Below are 20,867 nucleotides of genomic sequence, written 5' to 3' on the forward strand. Positions count from 1 at the left end.
TCAATAAACAAAATGTTCCTTCGAGTCATTATTTCCATTGAACTTGCATACAAATCATGCCTTTTTGTTTTCAGCCTACTAACACACAGTAGTACAGCTTCAGAAGATTTGGAGAATAGTGCACATAATAGTCATATGAACTACTCTTATGTTGTTGTTTTTTTATAGGTGCTTAAGTCATTTATGGAGCCTATAAACTGCATTATATTGAAAAGAGCTGTATCATTTGTGTTTCACATCACAATGACAGACTATGGGTTTTAAAAGACATGAGGTTTTATAAATAACATCATTTTCACCTCGAGGGGAACCATTTCTTTTAAGATCCTTAATCTCTCTAGAGATCCATGCAGTGATTTCAGAACAAAGAGCAGAGACTTAAATCTACTGTACATCAACACTTTATTCAACTGTAACATCTCTTTCATGCTTTCTTCTCTCCTTTCTCTTGTGGCCTCTCCTCTCTCTTGTTGAAATATGCATGCACTCTTTCCGTCCTTCCCTCTCTGATGGACACATTAGGGAGGATGGTGTACACCAACATGCCATCTGAAGTCCAGCATTTTAGATGCTGTCATTGCCTATAAAACATTTAAGCATAGTTCTTTTCCCACAGGCACTGCAGAAAGACTTGTAATTAAATGAACAGCTTGTCCAAAGGAATAAAAACACACACCTGTCAATCAGTGCTGTTAATTGGGTATAGAGCATCAACATTAATGCTAGCCTGTTGTTTGGATTAGTTTCCATAACAGGTTCTGATCCATAAATAATGGAAAGCTTGAGACATTTTCACCCTGAGAACTAAAGGTGCAGGAGTCACTCAGTAAGGAATGAGAGCCTTGAGTCTTAGGGTCCTTTAGTGTTTCCTCAACATGTTCTGCAGATCTAAACAAGGAAGTTTATTTTTGTTTCTTCTCTCCCTAATCAAGGTTTAAGGTTGTGCATATTAGCATTTGTGCCAGGGTTCCTCAGATCTTGCCCTGGAAGGTCAATGCCCTGCATAGTTTAACTCCAACCCTGATCAAATACACCTGAGAAAGCTCATCAAGGTCTTCAAGATCCCTGGAAAATCACAGTTTAATTAAGGTTGGTGCTAAACTCTGCAGGGCAGTGGCCCTCCAGGACCGGATTTGAGGAACCCTGATCTATGTTGCTTTGTGGGCCTGTGGCATCCCAGTAGGGCAGTCGATTTCAACATCCTGAATGCTGGATGCATCAGTGACATCTCCCTCGCTTCCTGTGCTCCCTACAGAGGATGCACTGCGCACCACAGAAGTCATCTTTTGTCCGTAGAGGTCTCCTATGTAAAGTAAAGGCATGCTGAGATTTGGCAGTTTTTCGTCTTCTAGAAGGAGCTGGTCAGACTCCACCAGGGCTTTCTGTCTCTGATAGTACTTGGAGAACTTGTTGAAGATAATAGAGATGGGAAGGGCGACTACAAGCAGGCCACAAATGATGCACAAGGTGGCGATGAGTTTCCCAGCCAGCGTGATGGGATACGTGTCGCCGTATCCCACCGTGGTCATGCTAATCGTCGCCCACCACCAGCCCACCGGTATCGTCTGCAGTTCCGACTCAGCGTTCTCTTTCTCCACAAAATAGATGAGCACTGAGAAAATGGAGATTCCGACAGAAAGGAAGAGGATGAGGAGTCCGACCTCATGGTAGCTGTGACGGAGAGTCGCCCCAAGCGAACGCAGCCCGACTGAATGCCGTGCCAGTTTGAGGATGCGAAAGATACGCATGAGGCGCAGGATTTGCACAACCCTTCCCACGTTCACAAGCTCCTCGCTTTCCTCAGCATCCACAGTTTCAAATGCCAAAGTGGCATAAAATGGAATAATAGAGGCGAAATCAATGATGTTTAGCACATTGCTCAGAAATTTGCGCAAACATGGTGTGACAGCTAATCGTAGGATGAACTCGAAAGAGAACCAGAGGACGCAAAAGGTTTCGACAACAGCCAACACCGGGTTCTCTACTTCTTTGTCATTAACGTCCACCTGTTGGAACTCAGGCATGCTGTGAACGCACATGGCTATGATACTCATCAGTACCACACTCAGCGAAAACACTGCCGTTACTTTCGCAGAGCACGAGTATCCTGGGTTTTCCAGTCGCAGCCAGAGTTCCTTACGCTTCTCGGAGCACCAGGTGCCCTCAAACTTTTCCAGGTCTTTGTCAAACGCTGATAGTTCCTCCATAGATGAATCTAAGCTGTCTTGCAGCTGGTTCTGTGGGTCATCGTCGTTTCCCCAGTCAAGATCTCCTGTATACGCTTTCTGTTCTTGAAATCTGTTGCTGCAGCAAGTGTCCAGGTGAAGCTCCTTGATGCCCCAGTACTCTAGCTCCTGGCTGAAGCTAAACACACACAACTCTTCCATCAGGTGGATCTTTCCGGTATGGTAGAAATTCAGCACGTAGCGAAAAAAACATGGGTTTCGGTCGAAATAATACTCGCGTTCGACAGCTGCATAGTCGTCACAAAGCTGGAGAATAGCAGCCTCTGAGCTGCAGTAGAGAAGTTGGGCAAGTCGCGTGTGGGGGAAGCGTTGGAGGACCACCCGTTCCACTTGCTGCTTAAAGCCACCGACGTTGAGGTTGATGAAGCTCTCTTCGGGGCCTTGGCGGTGCAGGACCTGCCCATACACCATGATGGATGCCAAAGCATGAAGGAGTAAGAGGGACTGTTGGGCTAAGCAGTTTTGGAGGGACTCAGCTATGGCTGCATGTCTATAATAGAGGAAAAGAAAAGTCTGATTAGCACTTTCAGAAGAAAAAGTTGACCTGTTGCCATCAAAACAATATTCCTGCTCATCAAAAATGTCATCTTTTTTTTTTCTTTCAGTATTTCTTGCCATAGTTCACTGTACTGCACTCAAATATATGACAAGACAAAAACTTAATCAGATTTAAATACACAGAGAGACAGACAGACAAGACAGCTAATCTATTACATACTGCTTCTAACTGTAACAACTGTGATGGGATAAAAGCATTCTGGAGCCCAAATCAGCCTTCATAGCTGCTAATGGATATTGATTTTGTACATTGTCGTAAACAAAACCTTAGTGATCATTATGAGCATTTCAACACTAACTCTGACTTTCTCTCCCAGCAGTATTGCTGGGCACAAAATCATGTCAAGATTTCAGGACATTCAACGAACGCTGGACAGTTCTGATGTGCAGTGCTTTTGTAACGTTTGAAAAATTGACATTTTTATTCTGAGACTAAAACCACTAAATAAATAATAATAATAAATATTATATATATATATATATATATATATATATATACACACACAAAAAAAAAAAAAAATATATATATATATATATATATATATATATATATATATTATATATATATATATATATATATCTATACACACCATATAACATTACCGTTCAAAAGTTTGGGATCAGTAAGACGTGATGTTTTTTAACGAAGTCTCTTATGCTCAATAAGGCTGCATTTGTTTGAGGAAAAATACAGAAAAAAAAAACAATAAACTTGCAAAATGTTATTACAATATATAAAATAATGGTTTATATTTTAATATCCCTTAAAATATAATTAGATTTTAATGTATGCTTTAATATATATCGTCAACATCAAGTGAGAGGCTGAATTGAAAATGTAAAATTATTTTGCATCAAAAAATATTAATATTAGATAGTCAGCATATAAATTTGAGCGACACGTTTCAAAATGTCTTTGATTTTCAAAAAATATTTGGTTTGTTCCTCTTCTGCTTTAATGGCAACAGCATGAACTCCACAAGTTTGTCTAAAACCCGATGATCACATTCTCCAGCATGATTTGAGAAACATCCAAAGAGCATCTTGTGCTTTAATGGAAACTGTCCATAGAGAATGACATGATGAATGTCACAAATGTACTTGTTAGATTAGTGACCTGTAAATAGTGCAAAAACGTAATTTCTTCTTAACTGTGTCACAACATTTCTTTTTTCTTTTAATGTATTATTTCTAGCTTTAAATAAGATTTTAAACTCCAGATTTTCAATAAGGGTCATACTTTTAGACCTCACTGTTTGTAGTAATAATTCATTTTGCACTACATAAAACGTAAATAACATTTGATAGCAACAGCAGTAACTATAGAAAAACAGCATTCCCACAATAGACCTCAAAACACCAAAGTGTTAAAATTGGGTACAACACTGAATTTCTAAATTACATATAGGCCTATATACAATCGTTGATAAGTTTCTGCAAGGTGTGTATAATTCTGCGCGCTCTGCCTGGTCGAACTCCGGCAGCAAGGACAGCACTAAAGTTATGTTCAAAACAACACTGCGTAACCCAAACTACACAGAAGCAAAAATCAGTTTACCTGTTTTCCTTTCTTTTCTGACGGCATCAGTGCACTGCAAAGACGTTTCCATCTTCCAGCGCCTTCCTTGGTAAAGTCGAGCCCGGTGTGCGATCGTTCGCAGTATTTGCCCCATGTCCCGCAGGAGACTGTGGCTGGTGGGACACTTGGCACATAGTGTGCCGCTAACGCTCTCGCGGTGCCTCGGGGCAGCTGCGCGTCCGTGCGTCACTGGCCCGTTGCAACTAGAACGCGCTTGCGCTTTGCGTTTCAGGACGCGCCTCCACAAGCTCCACTGAGGAGCAATGATTAAGTGAAAAATAATCGGAGGGCAGAGGTGAAATCAGTGCAAGAGAGACATTTTACCCCCCGTGAAGGTGAGTTAAAGGATTAGAAAACTAATAAAAGAGAGAGATTAAAAATCCCTTGAGTTACTGCTGAAGAAGACAGAGGTCGAATGGAAGAAAAGAAAAGAAAAGAAAAGAAAAGAAAAGAAAAGAAAAGAAAAGAAGCATATTGAAAAGTTTGAGGGTAAAAATAATTGTCTTCTTGCTGCTTTTATGAGCATCAAGTGTGTAATTTTAATATTTAGAAATTATTTCAGGACGGAAAGATATCAGCATCGACACAGGCTACTGCAGTTATGTTAAGGAGTGTGAAGTTATTAAACCATGTAAACAGCGAGTGGTTTGTGAACACGTTCACTTTCTCCATTTAAAGTTCTTTTCCCTCGCGCAGCACCTGTCGCACGTGCACTGAGGAATTGACAGATGATGCCCCCTAGATGCCGTGAAGAGAACTCCGTTTTAATGTTACTCTTTAAAGTATGTAATACAATTTAAAAATAAATAAATAAATAAACAAATAAATAAATAAACTATAAAAAACCATGCCGTCACTTATGCTCAGCGAAAAATCCTATAAATGTATCAAGCATATGCAACAAGTAACATAATACATTCTGTCAGAAGCGTCAGTACTCGAGAACGACTGTAGAGAGCAGCATTGCGTGACATACAAGACAAGACAAGACAAATATTATCTGTAAATGTTTCACTGGACAGGTGCCTAAAATTAAATATGTCAATTTTCAATTCAAATCAGAACTGACAGAAGTGAACAGCAAAGTCTGAGAGACTGTCTTTTTTGAGACAAGTCTTTTTTTTCTTCTTTTCCTTTTTTTTTTTTTTTTGAAGAGTAAATCAAAGTAAATTGATGTCCTATTGTTTGATTAGTGCTAAAATAACAGGACACACTGAATCGGTTTCATTGTTTTTTGTTTTAAACTATCATTCCTAATTTTGCAAACACTTGCAAACACTTGCAAACAATGTTTAACTCATTTTTAATTAAATTGTCAAATTGAGTGATTCCATAAGAATGTCTTTTTAAATGATTTACAGAGAAATTTGTGTAGAATATTGTTAGGTAAAATAAAAATAATGTAATTATATACATAAATATATGAAAATGCCATATAAAAGAAATTAAATGTATAAATATATATGATAACTTGTTTGAACATCCAAATATGATATATATATTTTAAGCCTACCCCTATGGCAGAGTTTGTGTCCCACAGTACATCAAAAAGACTGACATTTGATGGAGCAAGAGCTGAGCTTAGAAAAGAGATGGGAAAAGTCTATCCCACTGGGGAGTGACAGAGAGGACAGAAGCTGTGTTGTGTAATCTCCTGCTCCAAAGCACAGTGCTTACACACACTGCACATCCAGAACTGGTACTCCGATATCACTCTTCCTGTCACTATACAGGTGGGTAACGCCCTTCGGCCTGAGAAAGAAAGAAAGTAATAAAAAGAGAGAAAATAAAAGACAAAGAGATAGAGATTCATTCATCAAGTCAGAATGCATCATCACACATGCTAGGTTAACCAGTTTAACATTGTTTTACAAACATAATTGAGATTTTTTTTTTTTTTTTTTTTAAGAAATTAATACTTTTATTTGGTAATGATGCAGCAAGTGACATTAAAGACATTTAAAATGATACAAAAATTATTTCAAATAAATGCTATTCTTATATTATAAAAATATCATGGTTTCCAAAAAAAAATAATTTGATAATAAGAACTGTTACTTGGGCACCAAATCAGCAAATTAGAATGATTTCTGAAGGATCATGTGACTCTGAAGACTGGAGTAATCACAGGAATTACATTTTAAAATAAATTCTAATAGAAAATTTAAATAGTATTGCACAATAATATTGTTTTTTAATCCTTTTTAATCAAAAAAAAATTTAGCCTTGGTGAGCATAAGAGACTTCTTTTAAAAACATTTAAAAAATCTTACTGACTCCAAACTTTTCCAGTGTATATTAAATAATCTTCCCACTGTTCTACTACAGTTCACAGGAGAAACTGTGCTGATGTAATAATTTCCAGTCACTCGGCACACCGCAGTGATGCGGGCGTGCATGACCCTTATGCCACTCATCTCACAGTACTTTACACTTGCTACTCTGTGACCACACAGCTCTGTCTACCAGCCGTAATGAAGAATCTGCATAATTTATCAGTTAAACGGAGCCTGAGAAATGTTTCCAGTGGTTGTTCACTCAGTCAGGTTGTAAAGCACATCTGGCTGTTGTGTTCCTGTCTTACCCATCAGTGAGACTGTCTCGCTGGCTTTGCCTGGTGTCTCGAGGGCTGTGTTTGGTGAAGATCTCCAGGGCCAGGTCTTCATAAAGCTGCCTCTGATCTGGAGTCAGTGTTTCCAGAGACTCCAGCTTAATAAAGGCACGTGAGCAAATACCAAACGCTCGGTTGGCAGATGAGCAGGTGGCTAGCAGAGAGTAAATCTCCACAGCAGGGATAATATCCTCATAGTCACGGAGATGGAGAGCTAGAAATAGAGAATAAAGTAATTATTGCATTGTTTCACATTTAAGGAACAAAAGATTTTAATAAGATACACCTTTGCTGCTCACTGAATGTTCATTTTAAAAAAGGGAATAATTTAATAAAACTGTTAAATACATTTTTTTTTATTAAATCTCAAATCTGAATATAAAGTTTTCATACTGTGCAATATAATGATGTGATGCCTTAATTCACTTGTAGCAATTAAAACAAATGATATTTGTTTTTAGCATTTTATTTTTAATTTATTTAGAAAAATTGTGTGATCTTTTAATATTGGCCATTTATTGGTTATCTGTCACGACACAATAATAATCAGTTTATTAATATTTATTTTCAGAATTTTAATATCAGTGCATTCCTAACTTAAATAGCTTTTAACACAATATTTTAGGATTTTAATATAATTATACAATGAAAACACTGCTAACTGAAAGACAAAAAAAAAAAATGGACCCACACATACACCCATGCACACCTTTTTTCCAGGTGGTCCTGGATATGATGTCTGAATATGACCTTTTTTCTATATGGATATGATGTCTGGATATGATCTGTGATTTAAACATTTTGTCTAGACCTTCGTGCAAGCAAACGTTTTTTGTGAGTGTGTATGTGTGGACCGAATGCTATAAAGACTTCACTTTGAGTTTGTTTTCTCAGTTCAGGTGAGCGAATTAACACTTTATTTGCGCAGATAAGGCCAGACATACCATGCATGTATTCACAGACACTCACACACACAGATTTACAATCCTCTGAATATTTACATGGAGATCATTATTATTTTCAGCAAATGTATAATTATGGGTGAACTATTCCTTTAAGAGGATGTAATGATGTAAACTGCCTACAAACCTCAACAGATTGCACCTGAAAATTACAGACAGAAAATCTTTTTAAAAACTGAACCCCCTTAGTAGACTAACGAATGTAGAAACATTGTAATATTAAGTGCGTATAAACTATTACAACTCATTTGGTTTTATGTGTCACCTGTCCTCATGGCCGCATCCACCTTGCCTTCGTACAGCTGTCTCTGCACAAGCAGGAAGAAATGATAGGCCTCTGCCCCACACCAGGCGTCATCCAGGATACGACTGTCTGAAGACGACTCATCTTCCTCTAACAGCCCTGCTAATGCACTGGTAGCCTGAAATAAACCACACACACAAATTACCCACCACTAGGCTGCAAATAAGCCCTTCATCACAACTGATTTCCTGCCCCTCTGATGCTGTCGGACTGTGAGTCAGGCTGCAGCTGCAGACCCCGGCACTGAAAGTTACCAACTACCACAGCTCTTTGCAAAGTTAACAAACAATAATAAACCTGTACTTGTTTAGTCCTGTACTAAATCTAAACTACATCCATGAAGTAGAACATCTGGAAATAGGTAACAGGAGTTTGGAGTATGTACTGTACTGTATGAGGATGTGTGAACAATTAGAGTACAGCTGTGAGCTTTTGATCTGGGTGTGGAAGTTCTCCACCAGTAGGGCGGCGAGCACATACAGCTTCTTCAATCAGAGTGGTCGCATTCTCTTTTTTGCCTTTTCTTCAGCGATCTGAGGTGAAATAAAGTGTGTCATCTAAAAATATTTTACCGTTACAAAAATGTCATGACTTTAAATGTGAAGTGTGTTAACTCTATGCCACTAACAGAAATTACAATCTCTTTGTTTGGCCGCACAACTGGGTTGGGCACAAAAAAAAACTTATTTTTATTATTGTCATCATTATTTTTGCAATTCTATCATCATTGGTTTCATAACCTGGGGATCCCCACTGATTTTTTTTTTCTTAAACAAGCTGATATTAACATACCTTAAACATGAGTTTGGCGGCATCCAGGAAGTGATGGGCTTTTCTGTAGAGCTCTACAGCCTCTAGAGTTTTGTTTTTCTCCAGCAGATGTAAGGCATATTTGGACAAGAGTGGCCCAATTTCCTTCATACTGTGGTTTTTGGCCAGTTCAACAGCTTTATTCCACTGAAAGGTGCACACAATTAAAATTTATTTTTATTGTTGCACATTTTTTGCCATCATCAAACATCTAAACATCATCACAGACAGGTTTCATGAGCAGATGAGTGTAATGATGTTACAGCTGCAACTGGATCTTTGAGCACTGTGATCTCGCTGAACCTCTCATTAAACTAATGACACAAGCATTATTATCTCTAAAAGCCAAAGAAAAGGCAATGAATCAGAATGTATTCAGTGAAGAGAGGGAGAAAGAAATGGGTCTTTTGAGAAATGCATATTAAAAGTCAAAATCTTTAAAACAGATAACGGATAATAATTATTTCATTCATTGTATGATTTCTAAAGATTTGATGATCAGAACTGTTGCAAGAGAAGCAGTGTCTGTGTGTGCAGTGTTTATCAGATCGGTATGCGATGGAAAAAACACCTTCTTTATTGAATAATTTATTTAGAAATGATATCCAGAGATGTTTAATAAATGTAAAGTTTTATGCAGACTTTGTACAGTGGGATTAATTTATAAAAGACTAAAACAATTATTAAATATCACCTGCAAGTAAAGGACAGCATCATTTGTACAAGCGTGGCTGACAAGACTATCTGCAAAAAGCTCTTAGATAAAATACATGTATTAATAAATCCAAAAAAGTGTCCAGAAAGTTGCTATATTCTTTTATATTACTATACTATTTTGAGTTTAGGTGTGAGAAATATATATTCTGAGTTTTCTATCAAATGAGACACGCAAAGAGTACTGTTGTCCTTTGTCTTTATCTTTGTTGTGTCTTTATTTTATTTTATTTTATTTTTCCGATGCTTTAACTACAATTAACATATTAATCATAATTATATATATATATAAATACAATTAATATATTATTAATACATGCTAAACCTTCATAACACATCAAAACCACAGAACAAGCTAGAGTCCTGTGTATGTTTGTGTATGATCACTCACATGGTTTAGATGCACACAGGCATACACAGCTGCTTTGGGCTGGTTACATTTCAGAAATGCACTGACGGCCTCACACATTCCCACAGTGACAAACATCTGACCAATGTCCTACACACACACACACACACAATAAAGAACAGTTAAATCCATCTTCAGACAACCCAAACCAAACATTACTGCTTGGTCTGTTTTAAGATAAGTAGAAAGAGGGAGAGGGAGGAAGAAAAAAAAAAGATAGCGCCCACTGGTAGAAGTTCATGGTTTTCTGGTAGGGAGTTTGCAAGTTTCTGCAGACCATCATAGTCCTCCAGTATATAATAACATTCAGCCAGACACTCCTGATTACGACCCTGCAGGTAATACTGCACTGCATTCAACCTGTGAAACACACGTTTATGCCAATAAACATAATCACGATTATTTTGGTCAATACTGTAATCATGATTATTTAACACAATTATGAATATAATCATATTTTCTCAATTATTTTATTTTCATAATCATTGGAGGCATTGCACAGCTCTAACACACACTCCACATCTCTGTGTCAACACTAAAATAATACAATATATCAAGTAAAATATTTGGACACACTTGAATTATTTTACTTATCATCTTAACATCCCTTTGATTTAATGGCTTATGCTTAAATGAGTGTATGACACTGAAACCAACTGTGGCTTCGTCTGAACACACACACACACACATACACAAATCATAAACATATATTTATAAACACATATGCACACCCACACTTAAACAGCCTACCATTTCTGTCTGTCTGCAAAGTAGTCTCCAATGGCGTTGTAGGCCTGCTCCAGAAAAGCATCATCATAGTCACCTGATCCTGTCTTCAACAACTGCAGAACCCTGAACCAATCACCAAGCTTCATACGCAAACCAATCGCCAAATCCCTAGAGACCGGAGGGAGAAATATGAAAAATGAGCATTCAAAAATTTTTTTGTTTTTTTTCTAAAAATCACCAAAACATCAAAAACAAAAAAATTAGTACTCCATTTTTTTTTTTTTTTTTTTAAATCATCAATCCATGTAGTTTATTTAAATTGGTACTCCATTAAATTAAAATATGGTAATTTCTATACACAAAAAAAAATAAAAATAAATATCTTTTTTTTTAAAAAAACAAAAATGAAAAAAAAAAAAAATTATGTATAATGTAGAAATATAAATGTGTAATATTTGTAATACAGCGTTAAAGTAGAGACTTCATCAGCAAACCATATATTTCAACCAAAAATAAAAATTCTGTCATCATTTACTCACCCTCATGTCGTTACCTGTATGAGTTGCTGGTTGCCACTGACTTCCATAGTAGGAATAAAAAATACTATGGAAGTCAATGGCAACCACCAACTGTTTGATTACCAGCGATCTTCAGAATATCTTCTTTTATGTTCAACATAAGAAAGCAAACTCATACAAGTTTGGAAAGACATGAGGGTGTGTAAATGATGACAGAATTATCATTTTTGGGTGAACTATCCCTTTAAGTCCTATATTTATAGGACTTTATCAATTAGCATTATTCATACACTATTATATTACTTAATATTTTAAATTTCCCTTTCATTTTAATTTTATCTTTAGCGATTATTAGCAATTTATATTTATATTTGTCTTCAATTTATTTTTATTTCAGTTGGAGCTTTAGTAATTTTAGTACTTCAACTTCTAAGTTTTTCATTTTGTAGTTATACATTCATTTTTATTTTAGCTTAATTTAAATTCCTGAAACAGTCGTTTCAGTTAACAATAACAACACTGTTTATTTCAACTGAATTATTTAGGTTTGTATAACAAAATTAGAACAAATCAGCTCAAAATATATTTTTTTAAAGATTTAATTTAAATTGTGTAAAATTTTTCTCAATTTAGTCAAATTAATTTAACATTATTATTTTTAAGTGAAGTGTGCTTATCCACACAGATTTTACACAGGATAAAAACACTTATGAATCTCATGACAGTATGCATACGTCTGTGTGTACCTGCGGTCCATGTCCAGGTACATCCTCTCTGCCTCCTCAAACCTGCTGAAGTAAGCAGCAACCTCAGCTTGTTTCATGGCTTCACTCTGTAGGTTGCTCAGTCTCTTCACAAATTCAATGCCCTGGTAGTCTCTACAGCGCACAAACACTTGTTCAGCCATCTTCAGATCCAGCTTCTGCAGCGCCGCTTCTGCCAACAGACGCCTGGAAGTGCATGCATAGATACAACTGACTGAATTTTAAGGTCTAAAACTACACACTGAAGACCTGAAATCCCATATTTGAGATTATATGACACATAGTATACGATGCATTAGATCTGATGAAATTTGGAGTATTTGTATTTGTACCAAATTTGATCTCAACAAAGAGCAAACAGCATCATAAATCTGGGCATAAACAAAATGATACTGATAATCTTTCAGCTGCATATAGCTAAATCTGTTTGGCTGATGACACCCTGGACAGCTTTGGAGAACTGAATCACAAAAAGTGGCCAAGGAGGGTGAAGTGACTCTGTCTGGAATCTTTTCAAGAGGTCATGGAAAGCTATAAACCTCTGACCTCTGACATGTTGGCATGTAACGGATGAGCACAATCAAACAACAGAGCCTTTGAGCTCTCACACTTGTATCGAAGCAAACACACACAGACTTTACACCATATTCATGTAGGATTCCTTCTCCAGTTCCCATCTGACAGAATTAACAGAATCTTACAAAAACATTTCCTTTTCACAACGGAAGTTCTAAGCGGCCATCCATTATAATTTTTTTCCTTTTTGTTTTCCTCGTTATAACGACTTAATTTTCTCGTTATCTCGACATAACGAAAGTCGTTTTCCCCCCTCGTTATAACGACTTAATTTTCTCGTTATCTCGACATAACGAAGTTCGTTTTCTCGTTATAACGACTTAATTTTCTCGTTATCTCGACATAACGAAAGTTTGTTTTCTCGTTATAACGACATGAAAGTTTTACTGTTGCTATAGTAACGAACTCAGCTTTGACAGGCATCTGATGGACAGCCATGCAGGCGCTCTTACTGTAGCCTATATTTCAGCAAATTTTGCTTCGCCTAGGTAATAATAACGTCTACAATACTGTATAAATAAAGGCTGATCAATCACTGTTGATTTTTTTTTCCAGAGACAGTACAACGAACGTTTTGTTTTTTTGTAATTAACATGTTTAAATGGCAACACCGCGCCATTAGAGCTGCTTGGATTAAACTCACTTTTAATTTTCCCTTTATATGAAATAAAATTATATATAATTTGTAATTTGTAGTAGTCATTATGTGGCAGATATCATGTGTGTTATAAGCTTCTGTTTGAAAAGAGCGTTAATTCATGTGTACGTGTAGCCTAATGTATGTGTGTGTGTAGAAAAAAACCATTACAACATTACAGAACAAAACTGAATTAAATTAGCCTATGGATTTTACATATACATCACATTTCTCATCAATATGGTTAACAATAAAGATTAGTAATAAGGAAAAGAAGCACATCAGCCTACATCGTTAAATCCCGTCCTACTGTAGATAAACAGAACATCTCCGCTTATTAACTACCTAATCATTAAAAAATTTTTTTAAATTTTTAAATTTAAATTAATCATGAGCCTAAAAGAAGCACAAATATAATATATATTGGTGCAAACAGAATAACCTTGGTTTTGATAAGCAGTTATTGATGAAACAGAATGCGTTGGTGAAACTCATGCATCTAGCAGGAACTTAATACACAAAATATTCATATTGATTCAAGCATTTAACATTTATGAATTAATTAAATGTCAGTAATAAACAAGACTGCACAAATTATAGCGATCACGAGGAAAGTCCGCGTACAGTAAAGTGGATAGTATACAACACCCCATCAGTTATATTCAGGTCTATAGTGCCACCTGCTGGCGCAGTTTTGTAAATTCTTAGAGAAAATTAAAGTCGTTATAACGAGAAAACGAACTTCGTTATGTCGAGATAACGAGAAAATTAAGTCGTTATAACGAGAAAAAACGAACTTCGTTATGTCGAGATAACGAGAAAATTAAGTCGTTATAACGAGAAAACGACCTTCGTTATGTCGAGATAACGAGAAAATTAAGTCGTTATAACGAGAAAACAAAAAGAAAAAAAATCATAATGCATGGCCGCTTAAAACTTCCGTAAAAAGGTGAATCTTACAAAAACATTTCCTTTTCACATTTCACCCCAAAATCAAAAAAAGAAAAAAGACATCTCAAATGGTGTTTGCCATTTAAAAATGTAGATTCAAGACAGTACAGCAAGAACTATTATAAAAAAAATCTTTAATTTAATTAATACAATTTAGCAAGCTATAGTAAAATATGCTAAATATATATTTTTTCTATGATGGGGGCAAATGTGACCTGGATGTAGTCTTAACAAGTTTTGGGAGTCACTTATAAATTATTCAACAAATGGTGAAATTGTAAAGAGTCCTGTCAATGTATGTTAGATTGCTGGGTTCACCTCCCTGCTTCTATAGCAATCTGAAATTCCTCCTTGTGCTGTAAGAACTGACAGAGCCACTAAAACTCCAGTAGGCCAATAAATCAATAAGCCGCTTCAAGACTGCCATGCTTTATGACTACAGGTAACATCTTTCTCTCTTTCATCTCGGTCTTAGATGAATATTTATTTGTAAAAAATCAACTCAAACAAATAAATAACTGCACAGTAAAGTGCCTGCTTAAATCACAGCTTATTTTATTCCGGTTTATCCAAGTTTCCCTTTCTTAATGGTCAGACGGGTACTGAAGGACAAAGCTCTCCAGAAGTGTGCTGACTTATTTGTTTCATCTTGTCCTGCCAGTGCCTGGATCATCATTCAGATCATAAAACTGTACCTCACACTTCATTCAGACGATAAAACTGGACCTCATACTTTCCACTTGCAGGAAACACAGACACTGCCATGTTGCGCACTATTAAATCTCTAAAATTTATAACAAAGACACAGTCTTACTAAACACATACACTCAAATACACAAACTCACACAGTATGTTTTTACGCATTGTTCCATACTGCCTAACTATGCATTCATTCACTTATTCCTCTTTCCATGTGCAGGTATGCTTGATAACCAAGTGCCCCATTTATTGTGTGGAATGAGTGTGTGTCACACCAGAGACGCAGATGGGGATTATCCTCAATAAACTGAGCATCCTCAATTTCAACCTTCTCAATAAGTGCCCTGCTGTCCCTCAGTGAGCGGATCTCGAAGTTTATAAAATAATCTTTATTCAGAACCTCTGGATCCTGAAAAATTAAATAAGAAATTATATTTAGGGTTCACAACTTTTGAGAAATTAAGATAACAATTAAAAAAAAAATTATATTCAACTCTGAATCCATTCAATCCAATATATTCCAACCAACCCTCATAATTTCATCCAAAAGAACAGATTTGATCTCCAGATCCTCAAAGTGGCAGATGAAGCCAGATGTTTGAATTGGTTCCTGTGTTCAAAACACAACACAGATAAGAGCTTGCCAGGAGAAAATACTCAAACTAATCCTGCTACAAATTAAAACAACAGAAAAAATTCTAACTGATTATGAAATTGAATATACATATTTAATATTTGTGTGAATATTGCTTATAATGTGTGAACTGCACTTCCTGCTATCTTTCTGTGCGGGAAGAAAAAGCTCTAGTGAATCTCTGCAGTGTGTGGTCTGATCTTCAGGCCATGTGCACTGTGATTTACTGAGACTGGAGTGTGTAAGCGTTTATTTAAAATGGCAGCACTTCCTGAACCCTGTATACTTAAGTGCCAAAAGTGTCACTTTCTTTCTTTCCATTTATGTTTTTTATTTTTATTTTTCATTCATCCCATTTTCTCATGCCACAACAACACTCAACATACATGTGGATATGAATCAGACATACCACTACAAGCATCCTATCTGATGCTGTGATGCAGCAGATCTGATCTCTGGTGGCCTGAAACAAATGAAACATAAACATCTTACTTTAATGACCCTTTTTCAGGGCTATAGTATGAATATATTGGGACAGGATGAAATTAAAAGGGTGGGCTGCAGCCTCTATACTTAATGTAAAGACAAGTTTCTGACATTTGGATCCCTCAGAAACATCTTTGACACATAAAGATGTGTGGATCAAGGAAAACATAGCAATAATACAAAACAATTATGTTTTGTGAAAGCTTTTCCCACTAATCCTCTCACAAAAGGTTGAGAGAGCCACAGGTGAGTGTCTGTGTTGAGTGTACTCACTGTGAAGGCTTTGGCAAAGTTCAGTGTCCCATCCGATGTTCCGCTTGGACTGTCATCGATGTGAAAAACCCTACAGAAAAGAGTGAAAAGAGACAGTGTGTAGGTAATGTGAGGAAGAATGAGCAAGAGTGGCATTGCCTGCTCACAGACTGTACGCCTCGCCTCAATAATGAACATCACTTACATATTCCACAGATCTGCTATTTTCATTCAGCCACTGAGTCTGAGACATGGGACAAAGCATGTTCTACAACTTCAACTGCAGCTATATTTCCATTCTGAAAATAATCACTAGATGAGATGATCACTAAAATGTTCTTAACACAAAAGTACTATTTTAATTAAAAGTAGGACATTATCACTATGCCCTCATTGTATACTTAACACAAAAATAAAATGGCTTCTGCATTTATTACATGTGTGTTGTGCAAAATAGGGTTATTTTGTCAGTGTCATAGATTTTCTGTCTGACTGCTGCTGACAATTCAATAGATGGAGCTGAAAAGCAGTTTAAACTGTCCTGTAGTCTCACTTCATTCATTATTTGAAGTGAATGCTAGACTTGTCAATATTTATGATGAATATTTGGCACATTATTTTGGTGTATGACAATGCTGACTGGCAGGCATAGAAAACATTTTAAAGAAATAAATACTTTCATTGAACATTTTCATTAAATTGAAAATAATAAAATCATATGTATATATATATATATAGCTATTATATAAAATATTTCTATAGTTCAAATCATCTTTTCATCAAAAATGTACAACAGTTTTCACAAAAATATTAAGCAGCATGACTTTTTTCAACACTGATAATTATAAGAAAGCTCTTGAGCACCAATTCAGCATATTAGAATGATTTCTGAAGGATCATGTGACTCAAGACTAGAGCAATGTTGCAGAAAATTGAGCTTTGCCATCACAGGGATAATTGACATTTTAAAATATATTACAATAGAACAGAGTTATTTTAGATTGCAATAATATTTCACAATTATACTGTATTTCTAAACAAATAAATGCAGCCTTGGTGAGCATAAGAGATTCAAAAACATCCTGTTTTATCGCAGTACTCAAACATCAGCGCAGCACACAAAATCACTCTGAAAGCACTCACAATACAATCTGAAAAAATCACTGGTGACCTTTGACCCTCACCTCTCTCGACCTTCCTTTCTTGTCTTGGAGACCTGGTTGATTTCAAGAGCAGTGAGTTTCTTAGCCACACGATACTGCCACACATAAAACGCCTCTTTAGATGCAACAATCACATGAGTCTTCGTCATGGTGACGAACAGAGGGTCTGTGGCAGCAAAATAAAGAGCAAAAACATTTGAGAAAGAACAGCTAGAATGTATTAATTTCACTTTGTGGAATGTGAAAGAAGTGAAATTCCTTTAACCAGTTACATCATTACAAAAAAACAGGTGACATTAGCGCATCTATACATCAAAACTATCTGAAGATCTGTATGATTTCAAAGGCTGTTGAACTTGAACATCACACAAACCTGTATTCAGAGTGCGACTCAGATTTCACCTAAAAATATATTTTATCTTAATTATTTTATTTAAAATAACTACAGATTCTGTTGTGCATTGCTGTTCCAACTCTGGAAACTGTCCACAGAGAGATCAGGGTGAAAGTCTGGAACGGATCTGCTCTCCCAACCAGGGGAGGAATTTAGCAGGATGCCTATGAGAGTGAGGGGAAAGGAGGCAGGATACCCACCGCAGCTTTCACACTACGTATGTTGGTGTTATATCAAACAAGTGTTTCATCATTACAATCACAAGTCTACTTGCTTATCATCAAACAAACAATTCTAAATTAAATATATGTCAAATAAGCCTCAAGCCTAGGGCTAATAAGACCATCCAGGCCTTATTTAAACCAAAAGTGAGTTTGCACATACTGTTGCCAATTATTTCTGAATAACGACCACTAAAATGTATAACTGACCATTGTCTCAGGAAACCTTAGCTATATCTCTTGTATCACACCGTGGTCTTTTACATCTCAAATTATAAAATAATTTAAAAGGCACAAAAATGTGCCTTTATATATTTATATTGCTTCTGCAATAATGACCTGCTGAATCTGCATATAAACCCCTTACATATAGAACTAATGAAACGTGTTTTACTCACAGATGTCAATATATTTAGAGTCCTGTGGGGTTCCAATAGAGTTACACAAAACATACTGCGGACAGAGGTCACACAGGCATCTCTTTACTGCATGGGTACACTTCACTAAACAGCATTATGGAAATATCTGAGGCTTCTTTTGCAGATGTTGATAATACCTTTCTCCTCTTAAACCTATCCTTTGAGGTGTTTTGATTGGACTGCTCATTAAATGCCTGTGGTAAAGCAGTCGCATCTGGTGCTTAAGAACAGCTTTCTCAATTTTAATGTAAATAAATTCTAAATTAAAATATCATGCCTTTCTACTGTCCTCTGTCCTACTGAATGTAGCCCTGGTTCAGAGCTGCTATTTAATTCTTACTTTGCAAAATTTCATGATACAGCCACAACTGTGTGTTTGATTGTTTCCCATGGTCTATGAAAATAGCTACTACAGTCATGTATGATTGTTAAATCACTCCTGTCTGTAACTCTCTGGTGTTTAAAATCAGACTGCAAATGGAATTATTTTCATAGCTTTTTACTACATTGGGATTTGAGAGGTGTCTTTACCATAGCTGATCCATCCTCAGTCTCAGTGTCCTCCTGTTTATAAAATGATTAATAAAACATGACACAGATATGACTATTCATTTTATTTAAAACAATATTCTAACTTTAAAAAATCAGAAAAAAAAACTTAACAGATAAGTCTCAAGTTTGAGACTTATATAGGGTAAGTCTCAAGTTTGAGAACTTTTAAAAGCCCATCCTCTCCTCCACAGTCGATGAAGCCCTGGTCTTTGTTTCAAGACACACACTTTAAAACAGTATTGTTTGGAATCGCAATCTGAGGACACACACACACAAACACACACACACACACACACACACACACACACACACACACACACACACACACACACACACACACACACATACACACACACACACATATATATATACTTTAACGCTAATGATTCGGAATTGTGTATAATAATTCATCCCGACTCTAGAGGGCGCTGTATAATGTGCACTACTACAGTAGCAGCGACTGCTGATTTGTTTTTACTGTGCTCTTTGGTAAACCCGAGATTAGAGAGTCGAGAGGAGATCACTCAACTCAGTTAGGTAAAATTTGTCTTTTTAAGTCGTTGTTAAACAAACAACAAGTGTTGTTTTTACATTTGTTGAAGGTGAAGTGTCCTGAAGAATTATCGTGAGCAGTGGTTTGGTTTACAAACACATTATCAGATGCTGTCTATGCAAATTCTGATGACATTATCGTCATGATAATATACTGTATGTCAGATTTTTACATATCATGTTTTTCCTTATGTCTGTACTTAAATATAATTTACATTTCCCTCTCAAAATAGTTATTTGGATAAGTGGACAGACAAGTCCTTTAGCACTATACTGCGTGAAGTTTAGTCAGCGCTGTCGAGCTGAATGTCTTGCAAATGCTTACTATACACAAATGCGAATTTGTGAAAGAAATTCAGCTGAGAATGATTTAAAAATGATGTTTTTTTTGTGTATTGTAGTGCATTAACATATTTATTAGACCACCACCTGATGTAAGGTTTGTGCCACAGCTGCCTTAAACTAACAGTATTGGTGATTATCAAAATATTTTTTTATGTTTCTGTAATGGTTAATCCACGCCTGTATTTGTAAGCGTTTTAGTCACAGTGGTGTTTCTAAAACTAAAATATAATTTAGTACATAACAACAATGCCAGCAAGAATGCAAGCTTTTGTCAAAGCCAAAGGAGGCCATACAAAATAAAAAAATAATTATTTTAATTATTATGTGTGAAAAAAGACTATTTAGTTGTTTAGATTTGTTATTTGCCTAATAAATAACAATACTTTTTTAGTTTTAAGTTTTTAATAGATTTTCAATATATTTGTGTTTTCTACTTATGACAGATGGTCTAATAAATTTAAGAACTGTTTATATGTATAGTCCTGTATATGTCTATGTAAATATGATGATAGAAACAAAATATAAATGACAAATAAAAAAAATAAAAAAAGATTTACAAAATGAAGATTTTAATTAACCTTTTTTCAAAGATTGAGTTGAAATGAATTGTGAAGTAAAAGACAACAAATGGCCAGCATACACTGGAGCTCTTTTAATACTATTAAAAAAAAAAAAGGAAAGCATTCCAGGACACACACCTTGAAATTGGTTTATAAGATTTACAGACCGTTTAGAGCTCAGTCTAGGCACTTGTTGACTTTGAAGAATGTAAAGTGTGCATG

At 35.9% G+C, this 20,867-nt stretch overlaps 2 protein-coding genes across 2 annotated transcripts; both read right to left on the bottom strand.

Annotated features, from left to right (window-relative positions):
- Window positions 1-383: 383 nt before the first annotated feature.
- Window positions 384-4,699, bottom strand: LOC109101108 (potassium voltage-gated channel subfamily S member 3-like). The gene is made up of 2 exons (XM_019114529.2): window positions 4,363-4,699; window positions 384-2,736 (listed from the first exon to the last, which is right to left on the bottom strand). Exon 2 carries the CDS (start codon window positions 2,655-2,657, stop codon window positions 1,149-1,151), a length of 1,509 nt encoding a protein of 502 aa, XP_018970074.2. The 5' UTR covers window positions 2,658-2,736; window positions 4,363-4,699; the 3' UTR covers window positions 384-1,148.
- A 655-nt stretch (window positions 4,700-5,354) lies between these two features.
- Window positions 5,355-17,751, bottom strand: LOC109101106 (WD repeat-containing protein 35-like). Its single transcript, XM_042769603.1, is given in 16 exon segments — window positions 5,355-6,135; window positions 6,968-7,208; window positions 8,222-8,378; window positions 8,439-8,456; window positions 8,564-8,573; window positions 8,681-8,793; window positions 9,053-9,217; window positions 10,176-10,283; window positions 10,421-10,553; window positions 10,944-11,090; window positions 12,187-12,414; window positions 15,343-15,476; window positions 15,597-15,677; window positions 16,111-16,164; window positions 16,461-16,530; window positions 17,624-17,751. Coding segments are annotated over 16 exon segments (1,866 nt in total). The 3' UTR covers window positions 5,355-6,056.
- Between the last annotated feature and the right edge of the window lie 3,116 nt (window positions 17,752-20,867).

The sequence above is a fragment of the Cyprinus carpio genome, chromosome A13 (genome assembly GCF_018340385.1).
Source record: "Cyprinus carpio isolate SPL01 chromosome A13, ASM1834038v1, whole genome shotgun sequence".
NCBI classification, from domain to species: domain Eukaryota; kingdom Metazoa; phylum Chordata; class Actinopteri; order Cypriniformes; family Cyprinidae; genus Cyprinus; species Cyprinus carpio.

Excerpts from the sequence above, each read along its gene's own strand:
- LOC109101108 (XM_019114529.2), bottom strand. The coding sequence starts at position 2,657 with ATGGTGTATGGGCAGGTCCTGCACCGCCAAGGCCCCGAAGAGAGCTTC.